The sequence below is a fragment of the Nannobrachium achirus genome, assembly GCF_963921795.1.
Source record: "Nannobrachium achirus genome assembly, chromosome: 14".
Lineage (NCBI taxonomy): Eukaryota > Metazoa > Chordata > Actinopteri > Myctophiformes > Myctophidae > Nannobrachium > Nannobrachium achirus.
In genome coordinates, this window is record NC_137821.1 from 18,367,306 (window position 1) to 18,379,367 (window position 12,062).

A 12,062-nucleotide genomic window follows, 5' to 3' on the forward strand; every position below is an offset into this window, starting at 1 on the left:
CTGACCGGGTCCCCCGGATTCCCAGAACAAACCGTAGGAGATGCTATTGCAGCGACAGAGAACACTCTCCCCTGCCCCCACCTGCGAACAGGGCCAGTATAGGCTCTGCGCTTAACTCTAGTCCCAGCTTTTCAGAAATGGCATGCCTTTCATGTCCCGTGTTGTTTGATTGGCTCGGCAGACGATTTGGAACAGAATGGGAAACACATACATGACGGTTTCATATGTGTTTCTCGCAGTGGTGGAAGGTAACTAAGTACTTTTAAACAATTTTGAGGTATTTGTACTTTACTTGAGTATTTAAATTTCTTATACTTTCACTTCTTCTCCACTACATCTCGGATCGAAGTATTTTACTTCACTACGTTTATTTGAAAACTTTGTCGATTTTTATTATTATTACAAAACATACATTAGCCACTTCAGCCCTATACTGTATACTGTACATTTCGTCCATTTGAAAATAGGCGATATTGATATTGATATTGTGAGCTTGTAGATATTTTCAAAATATTTTTATCCATTTGAAAACTTGAAATGGTACATCCTGCGTAATGAGTACTTTTAATGTTGGTACTTTATGTACATTATGATGCCAGTAGTTTTGTACTTTTACTCAAGTACATTTTGAATACAGGACTTTTACTTGTAACAGAGAATTTCTACATTGCGATAGTAGTGATGCTTTCACTTAAGTAAAACATGTGAGTACTTTTTCCACCACTGCCGTTCAATTCTGTTTCTGTGGGAAAAGGAAGGGAACAGGAATGCCAACTTCTGGAAACCTGGGACAACAGTTGTTTGTTCAAGCGTGCCAAGCTGGAGGCACCGCTGAGTAACCCATTTAGAACGGGTACACATTATTGTGTATCATTATTTTATGCTTTAACTATTGAAAAATAGCAGATATACAAGCTTGGTGCCGCGCTGCGAGCTTGTAGATCTTTTGAATCCTTCTAAGGTTTTTTGAAAAACCTATGTTTCTATGTCAGCAATCTGGCTAGCCAAGGTCAAAGAAAAGGTCCTTTTCACTTAACTGGAGCTCAGTTAGTCTGTTCTTGAGAGACTGCTGTGTCAGTGGTTCTCAAACCATTTCATGTGAAGGACCTCCAAAATGATATTTATTTGGCCACGGACCCCCATCTCAAAACATCTAGTTCCAGGGGACCACCCAGAAGCAAAATTTGAGTTACAAACGTTCGCTTTAAAAAATACAAATATATTCAAAGATTTGCTCACATTTTCACAACTTTTTCAAAAATAGCAGATCTACAAGCTCGCAGCGCGGCACCGCTTGTATATCTGCTATTTTTTAATAGTTAAAGCATCCACACATTTTAGGCCTAAATGGGGTAATGGAACTCCACGCTACTTGCTCTCTACGGCGGCGGGCAGGAACTTTAGCCCTTCGCCACCTGGACGCCGCGGCGTGTTTTTGTTTTGTTCATTATTGCGCTATTTGCACATCCTGTTTTCACTGCACTTGACCACCAGAATTCACTCCACGGGGGAATAATAACCATTAGCTAAAATATGGAACTGACAGTAATGCACTGACCCTTCATTTTTTTCCCACTCCACTCATATCTGCTGTCTGAACGGTTCATAAATCTATTTGGAGCGATGCAACCAGTGTTCCATTTTTAAAAGTGTGTCAGATTTCATTTGCAAGCACTGCATAGCGCCTTCCTTCCTACCTACTTACAGTATCTCGCTACCCCCCCCCCCCCCCCCCCCGTCTGTCTCCAGCAGAGATTCCCAAACTTTTTCAGTTTTCAGCTTTTAAAATAAAGATATAAATAAATTAAATCCCCCTAAAAAATAACTAGGTGAAATACATCATCAAAGATGCTTTGCTACAAGCAGAATCTGCAAGAGCTACTTAAAGATGTTGCAACTTGCTCCTCTTGCTGGAAATCCTTGGTGGCAGTCAGTAGCAGCTGTTGACCAGGGTCATCAGCATCAGCTCATCAGCATCAGCTGGGAGCCTTGTTTCGGCCCTTTGGTCCCAGAACATCTCAGGATGCTGGGGCAGCGGTCAGGGACGTCTCCCTGACCATCAATACGGATGGACTCTGGACTACAATACTTATAACCATGTGTCTGGTTAAAATCACAATAATATTTTTTAATAATAAAAGTGAAAACAAACAAGATATTTATTTGTAACCAATAGACTGCCGGCATGGTGGTCCTGGCACCCTAGGCTGCAATGCCACGGGTTTGAATCCAGATCCCGACAACCTTTGCTGGGTGTCTCACTCCCCATCTCTCTTCCCAGTTCCTGTCAGACAACTGTCCTGTCGATAAAGGCATAAAAGCCCCCACCCGCCCCAAAAAAGATACAACTCAGAGGCCCCAAATGAGCCGCGATCCTGTGTTTGGGAAACACTGGTCGGTAGGAATGGTAAATGATCTGCATGTTCGTAGCGCCTTTATGCAAAGTGCTTTACACCAGGGGTCTTCAACGTTTTCAGGCCAAGGCCCCTTAGTTGGACTCCCACAACCTTATCATAGATTCCATATAGTTTCATCGTTTGACAGCACAATCATCAGTGTATTTTGGATTCATGTCAATTTGTGTTAGGGTTAGGGTTCGGGAACCCTATTTAACCACTTGAACCGTCAACACTTAGTCTTGCTCAAGGACAATTCAACACAAAGCCGGGGATGGAACCGAGTACAAACAGCCCTACACCTCCTGAGTCACAGCTGCCTCAGTGTCCTCTACATAGCCATGTCTTTCAGCCCTACAGTGCATCAGAATCAATGCCGTGCTCAGCTTCTATTTAAGGTCATCTATTGGTTGTTCACATTGATTTGGTCAAACTGTACTGCATGTATACAACAATGGCTTCTTGCAACGACCTTCACAAACCATCAGAATGCCGTATTGATGCGGTACGATCCGTTTGCACGTCATGGTATGTGACATTGTGTGACGGTGCTACTCGGGGGTCAGATAATGGACCACCATTGACCACTTTCAGCCTGGCTGCCTCTGCTGTTACAATGCTACGGCTCTCAAGCCTGTCACGTACCAGTGTCCATCTTTGTTCCCTTGGCGCAGGCTACCATGGCTCCCATGCTGGGCTGAGAGGTCATCCCCGCCATGGAATCCACCTGAGGAGAGCGACGTTCACATTTATGAGGTGAGCCAGCAGAAATATTAAGTTTAACTGCGTGTTTGCATCTGTGCACAATGTGTAATGTATGATTTTGTGTAGACAAGTATTTTGTATCAGGGAGTTCATTGTTTGCCATTACTGCAAAATAGGTGTGCTGTGTATTGTGTGTGTGTGTGTGTGTGTGTGTGTGTGTGTGTGTGTGTGTGTGTGTGTGTGTGTGTGTTTGTGCGCGCTTGCCTGCCTGCGTGCGTGTGTGCGTGCGTGTGTGCGTGCAGGCGTGCGTGCGTGCGTGTGTGTGTGTGTGTGTGCGTGTGTGTGTTAACCACTCTGAACGTGATAAACATAAAACCATGACAACAGTCATTTCCAATTATAAATTGCTAATTAAAGTGTTTATGCAATATCGTCGCTGTCGGGTGGAAACCTCTTACGTCAAAACTGTTACTTTTCAGGATTCAAATTCAAAAGTTTCTAAAGTAGCAGATCTACAAGCTATAAACGTGTCACTTCACACCACATTTCGAGCTTGCGGATTGGCTACTTTTGATACTTTTGTGTGACGCTGTAGTATGATCCAGTAGGGCGTCATTAATAAAATAAAAACATAAAAAAGTTAGAATATTATGGAGAGGTTTCTGCCCGACTGTGTGTGTGTGTGTGTGTGTGTGTGTGTGTGTGTGTGTGTGTGTCAGTGTTGATTTCGTCGACTAAAACTATGACGACAAATGTGTGTCGACTGCGTTTTTTTCACTGAGGAAAACTAAATAAAAACTAAATAAAAACAAAGCTGTGATGACAAAAAACTAAGACTAAATATATTGACAATTTCGTCAACAAAATAAAAACTAGACTAAAACGTCAGTGAGGGACTAGTGGAGAAGAAAGTCATTTTATGTTTGGTTGCTCTCAGGAGTTGCTTGCTGAAAATAGCAGATCTACAAGCTCACAACGCGTCGCACTGAGCTTGTAGATCGGCTATTTTCAGCGTGCAAGTGTAAAATCAGTCATTACGATGCCATCAAGGCCTGCCAAAATACATTTTAGTTGACTAAATCAACTGTAGATTTAGTCAACTAAAATCTCATGATATTTAGTCGACTAAAATTAGACTAACACTAAAACTTTTCAGGAGACTAAATTGTGACTAAAACTAAATGAGATCTTATTCAAAAGACTATGACTAAAACTACATCAAAATTTGCTGTCAAAAACAACACTGGTGTGTGTATGCGTGCGTGTACACACCGCCACGTCCACAACGTCGGCCCCTGCCTCGGCACAGGCCAGCATGGCGGCCACGCCGGCGCCGGCGGTGTCGTGGGAGTGCACGTGGATGGGAACATCGGGGAAGCGGTCCCTCAGCGCGCTGATCAGCAGCTTACTGGACGTCGGCTTCAGCAGACCCGCCATGTCCTGGAGAGGGGAGAGAGAGAGAGAGAGAGAGGTAGAAGAAATATGTTATAACCTGAAAAAATGTCTTCTAGATCCTAACAGTTTCCTGAAAAACCTGTGTTTCTCTGTCAGTGGTTCTCAAACCTTTTTATGTCAAGGACCCCCTAGAATGATATGTATCTGACCACGGACCCCCATCTGAAAATATTTAGTTTCAGCGACCAAGGGAAAGAAGGATTTGCGTTACAAATGTTTGCTTTAAAAATATATACACATTCAAAGATTTGCAGATTAAAAAAAAAATTGCAGATCTACAAGCTCGCAGCGCGGCACTCGGTGCCGCGCTGTGAGCTTGTATATCTGCTATTTTTTAAAGCATGAAATAATGGTTAAAGTGGTGACAGATATGCATACCCGGTTTAAAAGGGTTAAACAAGACATCGTTGTCGGGTGGAAACCTTGTATGTCCAAAACCGTTCGTTTTGTATTTATCATTTAAAAAACGATTTAAGATAGCCGATCTACAAGCACACAACGGATCTCGACGCGAGGTGTTGTGTGCTTGTAGACCTGCTATTTTCACTAGTCTTGTGCGACAGTCTTGTAAGATGAAGCAGGGCTTTGCTTTACGAAAAAACGTACACATTTGAAACTTGGAGATACGAGATTTCTGCCCGACAGTGATGAAGAGGAGTTTAGGAGAGAGAGAGAGAGAGAAAGGAGAAAGTATGAGAGGATTTGGAGAAACATATTGATATAGAGAGGATGAAATAGAAGGGAAAAGGTTGAAACAAGAGGAGGCCTGGGAATAGAAAAAGTAGTAGAGTTTAGGTGAGAGAGAGAAAGACCTTGAGAGGTTTTGAGAAACGTATTGATAGAGAGAGAGAGAGTGGATGAAAGAGGAGTAGAGAGAGAGAGAGATGTTAGTGGGAGGAGGAGGAGGACATATGGAGGAATAATTCCGTTTAGCAAACTGTTTTGTTGCAAAACGAAGGATGACAAGTCATTGAGTTCAACTAGGCTATTTGACATTCGTGCCGTGCCTTTTCATTGTTCGCTATTCCGAGGAAAATAGGGTTCTAATCAACTACACTGCAATCATGCATCATGATTACGCATGTCACACACGCACGCACGCACGCACGCACGCACGCACGCGGACACGCACACACACACACACACACACACACACACACACACACACACACACACACACACACACACACACACACACACACACACACACACACACACACACACACACATACACAAATGTTTAATTCTAAAACAACAGCTGTGTTGTTATGATTCATGCATTAATCCATTAAGACCTGAGGGACAATTCTACAAAATGTTTTCTAAAACCTTCTGAGTTTTTTTTTTTGTTTTTTTTATGATCAGTGGTTCTCAAACGTTTTCATGTCAAGGACCCCTAAAATTATATGTACTTGACCGCAGACCCCCATCTGAAAATATTTAGTTCCAGGGACCCGAGAAAGAAAGATACGAGTTACAAATGCTTGCTTTAAAAATATATATATATTCAAAGATTTGCACAAATTATCAAAAGTTTTCAAAAATAGCAGATCATAGCGCAGAGCTTGTACATCTGCTATTTTTGAATAGTCAAAGTATAAAATAATGGTTAAATGGATGTGGTCGTGATGTAACCTGACTGTGCCAGATGGTGGCAGCAGTGCGTATGCCTGCATAACGTTCTGCCTTTACCATCTGAGATTGCTCAGGGAGAGTTGATAACACTCGTAAAGTCCCGGGCCGGACGAATCAGCGGCAGCAACGGGCGGACTATGAGCGGCTCTGAGCCAATAGAGTCTGATTGCAGACCACGTGGAAACCCAGGAGGCGGATTCTGGGTGTAACGTCATGCAGACAGGCCAATCACCTGCTAAAGAATTTGAAAAAATGGCCCACCCTTTACATCGGGTCTGCCCGAGCAATCCCAGATTGTAAAGGCAGAGCGTTATGCAGGCATACGCACTGCTGCCACCATCTGGCGAAGTCAGGTTAGTCGTGATGTCCATGAAACTGTAATCATCACGGGCATTTTCACCATAAATTTTGGCTAAACATTTTCAGCACATCCATAAATGGTTAACCTCATTAGAACAGCCAGCCTTTTGTGGTGTTGGTACCAACGTGTGTGATTCTATTATGACTTATTTATTTGTATTGCATGGCTGGTTGGGTGGTGGAACAGGGTGTTGATATTCTCTGTCTGAAAAATGTCATGCTTGAACAAAGGAATTAATTCATTGTGTGGTATTATCATCTCTCCGTTCATTTAGATAAGGGCTCCAGGGAACGTGACGCAAAGTTATTTGTTTGGGAGCAAGTCTTAAAAACCTGAACGCCACAACTAGTCCCGAAAGCTGCTCTGATGTATGTAAACATCTGCGTGAAAAAAAAAAAACGAATGCTCTGCTGTTATCCATAACCATAGAGGGTTGAAATATACCGTTACTCTCAGGTCCAATGACACGCTCCCTAGTTTTTCTTCTTCTCTGAGCTGCTTTTTTTGTTCGGTTTTTTTCGCACTGATTTTTGACTTTGCACTATTAGGTTGTGTTGGTAGTTTCTGAGTATTCTGCTTTGTTTAACAATGTCAGTGAGATACTTGTTGCACTAACTAGCATTGACTGTTACGGTCTCTTTTTGTAAGTCACTTTATGTATATACTTATATATTATTCGCCCCCTCTATTGATGCACCTTTTCTTTATTGGTACTGTACTGCTCTTTTTTTTTCTTTTACTCTTATCTATCTTTTGTCTTACTTCTCTGTAACTGTGTAAATACTGTATACTGCTATGCTACAACTGGACAACTGAATTTCTCCCTTGGGATAATAAAGGTATCTATCTATCTATCTATCTATCTATCAATGGATCCAATGTAGATATTATTATTTAGTCAAAAGTTCTTGTTAATACTTTTAATTGGTTAAATATTTATAAAGAACAAGAAATTATACTGAAGAAGACCTAAACGGTCGAAACATTTATCACTGCTGCTTGTCACAAATACATATTGGAGCTACCAATAAGTGAGTGGCGAGCTGCCTTTTTTGTTCTTAGTAAAACTGCTGTGGCAGTTTCAGCTCAGTACCAAACAATGGAGGATGTGTGTTATACGGACACACATAACCACTTTCACTTTCAAAATGTTAAACAAATATAAAAGAAATAGCAGATCTACAAGGTCACGTGTAAGTTTGTAGCTAAACCATGGAGATACAAGGTAGTATGCGTATGTGGGTGTTAGCAGTCTAGGGCGGCATATACTGTAGTTGGAAGTTTAAGGTTACAGTATGAGTTGTTAGTAATAGCTTCCTAATAGGACGCTATTAACCACCAACCCTACAAATAATCAGCGCCTTGGATAAAGGCGGTATATAAATGCACCATTTTACCATTTACATATCCAGGAGATAGGAAGTTCCTATCTTCTGGATATGTCCCTGATTATTTGAAGAGTATACTTGCGTTTCAGTCACAGGCCAATTTCAAAACTCGAATAAAAAAAACACTAAGGAAATACCGGCCTCGTAAAACTCCTGGCAGAAGTTCAAGGCAATTATTTGAAAAATAATTTTCAATCAGGACTTCAACAGCGGCACAGAGCTGGCAGAGTCACAGAGCACCCCGTTCCATTCCATCCATACGTGTTGGACTGGATTATAGCAGTGGGTTAGCATAGCTGGGAGTGCTTTGCAGCGGTTTACATCAGACATGGAAAATCATTGCGCGTGTGTGTGTGTGTGTGTGTGTGCGTGCGTGCGTGCGTGCGTGCGTGCGTGCGTTGGTGACCATTGTTTCACTTTCCTCCCCCATAAGTAGTGGACAATGTGCCCACAATCCTATTTTGTTGGCATTATGCTTCACTTGGCGGCATTATACTGCATGTAGGCACAATCTCCTTCCAGTGTTATGCAGACCAACATCTCTTTAAACCAGTTCTGTTAAATAACCTGTCTGGAAGATCTTAGGGACTGGATGTCTAAAAATGTATTTCCCTACGGGGATTCAAAAATGAAATCTTCTTACAAGTTCCTTCAATTGAACTGACCAAACTGAAATCCCCATAATTGGACAAGATGTTGATCCTAATTTTGATCCCAGCCTATAAACATTGAGAGCTGCGTTAACAAACTGAAACTCTGTCTGGTCCCCGATCTTTGAACGCCCCCCTCATCTACGGGCTAAAACACACTGAAGTCTAGCGCCTTAATGGCCATCTTTGGGCTGGTCCCAGCAGAGGATGGCCTTTCGGGTCGGCTAATGAACGCTTTCGCCTCATTGTCTGTCCCAGAGACTCATTCTGCTTAACCGGAGGGCAGAAAAGACCATCTTCTGTTATTCAGTTCCTGGAGGAAATGTCAATGTTGGAACTGGAAAATAAATTAGGTGCGGTGTGGATCATCTAAACACGGGATATTCGCATTTGGATTCAGTTCAGCAGCATATGACATTATAATTTCTCGGTGATAAAACTGTGCATGGAATTTAAAGTATAGGTACCTGGTGCTAGTGGATTGTAATATACGGTAACGCCTGCTTGAAACACAATGTATAGGCTTTAAATGATACCGATTGCACCAAGAGATTAAATAAATCTTAGTTTAGGGTTAATCAAGGGTTTGTTGATCTAGGACTTATTTTAAATCGAGGTGCGTTGCACCACTTAAATTTACCATTCATGTCAATGGCATGTTTGCATTTAAACCACCTCTACAGCAAGTTTAAAATTAATCCCTTATTGATGTTTAAATCGAAGTTTAAAGTAGTGGTGCAACAGGATTAACATTAATCCAGGTTTAGAATGAAAAGTAAAACCAAGATTAAAAGGATGGTTTAAAACTAAACCTGATTAATGAAAACTATGTTTTAAAGTTTGGTGCAACTGAATTAAAAGATAAACCTTGATTTAAACCAGGTTAAGGCCTAATCCGTGTTGGTGCAAGCCACCCTTAAAGTCCTACAAGACACACACACACACACACACACACACACACACACACACACACACACACACACACACACACACACACACACACACACACACACACACACATACACAAATGTTTAATTCTAAAACAACAGCTGTGTTGTTATGATTCATGCATTAATCCATTAAGACCTGAGGGACAATTCTACAAAATGTTTTCTAAAACCTTCTGAGTTTTTTTTTTTGTTTTTTTTATGATCAGTGGTTCTCAAACGTTTTCATGTCAAGGACCCCTAAAATTATATGTACTTGACCGCAGACCCCCATCTGAAAATATTTAGTTCCAGGGACCCGAGAAAGAAAGATACGAGTTACAAATGCTTGCTTTAAAAATATATATATATTCAAAGATTTGCACAAATTATCAAAAGTTTTCAAAAATAGCAGATCATAGCGCAGAGCTTGTACATCTGCTATTTTTGAATAGTCAAAGTATAAAATAATGGTTAAATGGATGTGGTCGTGATGTAACCTGACTGTGCCAGATGGTGGCAGCAGTGCGTATGCCTGCATAACGTTCTGCCTTTACCATCTGAGATTGCTCAGGGAGAGTTGATAACACTCGTAAAGTCCCGGGCCGGACGAATCAGCGGCAGCAACGGGCGGACTATGAGCGGCTCTGAGCCAATAGAGTCTGATTGCAGACCACGTGGAAACCCAGGAGGCGGATTCTGGGTGTAACGTCATGCAGACAGGCCAATCACCTGCTAAAGAATTTGAAAAAATGGCCCACCCTTTACATCGGGTCTGCCCGAGCAATCCCAGATTGTAAAGGCAGAGCGTTATGCAGGCATACGCACTGCTGCCACCATCTGGCGAAGTCAGGTTAGTCGTGATGTCCATGAAACTGTAATCATCACGGGCATTTTCACCATAAATTTTGGCTAAACATTTTCAGCACATCCATAAATGGTTAACCTCATTAGAACAGCCAGCCTTTTGTGGTGTTGGTACCAACGTGTGTGATTCTATTATGACTTATTTATTTGTATTGCATGGCTGGTTGGGTGGTGGAACAGGGTGTTGATATTCTCTGTCTGAAAAATGTCATGCTTGAACAAAGGAATTAATTCATTGTGTGGTATTATCATCTCTCCGTTCATTTAGATAAGGGCTCCAGGGAACGTGACGCAAAGTTATTTGTTTGGGAGCAAGTCTTAAAAACCTGAACGCCACAACTAGTCCCGAAAGCTGCTCTGATGTATGTAAACATCTGCGTGAAAAAAAAAAAACGAATGCTCTGCTGTTATCCATAACCATAGAGGGTTGAAATATACCGTTACTCTCAGGTCCAATGACACGCTCCCTAGTTTTTCTTCTTCTCTGAGCTGCTTTTTTTGTTCGGTTTTTTTCGCACTGATTTTTGACTTTGCACTATTAGGTTGTGTTGGTAGTTTCTGAGTATTCTGCTTTGTTTAACAATGTCAGTGAGATACTTGTTGCACTAACTAGCATTGACTGTTACGGTCTCTTTTTGTAAGTCACTTTATGTATATACTTATATATTATTCGCCCCCTCTATTGATGCACCTTTTCTTTATTGGTACTGTACTGCTCTTTTTTTTTCTTTTACTCTTATCTATCTTTTGTCTTACTTCTCTGTAACTGTGTAAATACTGTATACTGCTATGCTACAACTGGACAACTGAATTTCTCCCTTGGGATAATAAAGGTATCTATCTATCTATCTATCTATCTATCAATGGATCCAATGTAGATATTATTATTTAGTCAAAAGTTCTTGTTAATACTTTTAATTGGTTAAATATTTATAAAGAACAAGAAATTATACTGAAGAAGACCTAAACGGTCGAAACATTTATCACTGCTGCTTGTCACAAATACATATTGGAGCTACCAATAAGTGAGTGGCGAGCTGCCTTTTTTGTTCTTAGTAAAACTGCTGTGGCAGTTTCAGCTCAGTACCAAACAATGGAGGATGTGTGTTATACGGACACACATAACCACTTTCACTTTCAAAATGTTAAACAAATATAAAAGAAATAGCAGATCTACAAGGTCACGTGTAAGTTTGTAGCTAAACCATGGAGATACAAGGTAGTATGCGTATGTGGGTGTTAGCAGTCTAGGGCGGCATATACTGTAGTTGGAAGTTTAAGGTTACAGTATGAGTTGTTAGTAATAGCTTCCTAATAGGACGCTATTAACCACCAACCCTACAAATAATCAGCGCCTTGGATAAAGGCGGTATATAAATGCACCATTTTACCATTTACATATCCAGGAGATAGGAAGTTCCTATCTTCTGGATATGTCCCTGATTATTTGAAGAGTATACTTGCGTTTCAGTCACAGGCCAATTTCAAAACTCGAATAAAAAAAACACTAAGGAAATACCGGCCTCGTAAAACTCCTGGCAGAAGTTCAAGGCAATTATTTGAAAAATAATTTTCAATCAGGACTTCAACAGCGGCACAGAGCTGGCAGAGTCACAGAGCACCCCGTTCCATTCCATCCATACGTGTTGGACTGGATTATAGCAGTGGGTTAGCATAGC

General features: G+C 41.3%; 1 protein-coding gene across 1 annotated transcript in view; it reads right to left on the reverse strand.

Moving 5' to 3' along the window:
* The window catches only part of LOC308297681 (pyruvate carboxylase, mitochondrial-like), a 550,569-nt gene that overhangs the window by 69,699 nt on the left and 468,808 nt on the right, over window positions 1–12,062 (reverse strand). Inside the window, exons 18-19 of the mRNA XM_080741213.1 lie at window positions 4,374–4,541; window positions 3,042–3,123 (exon numbers count right to left, since the gene is read on the reverse strand). Of these exons, the coding sequence (XP_080597339.1) occupies window positions 3,042–3,123; window positions 4,374–4,541 (250 nt within the window). The remainder of the gene's footprint in view (window positions 1–3,041; window positions 3,124–4,373; window positions 4,542–12,062) is intronic.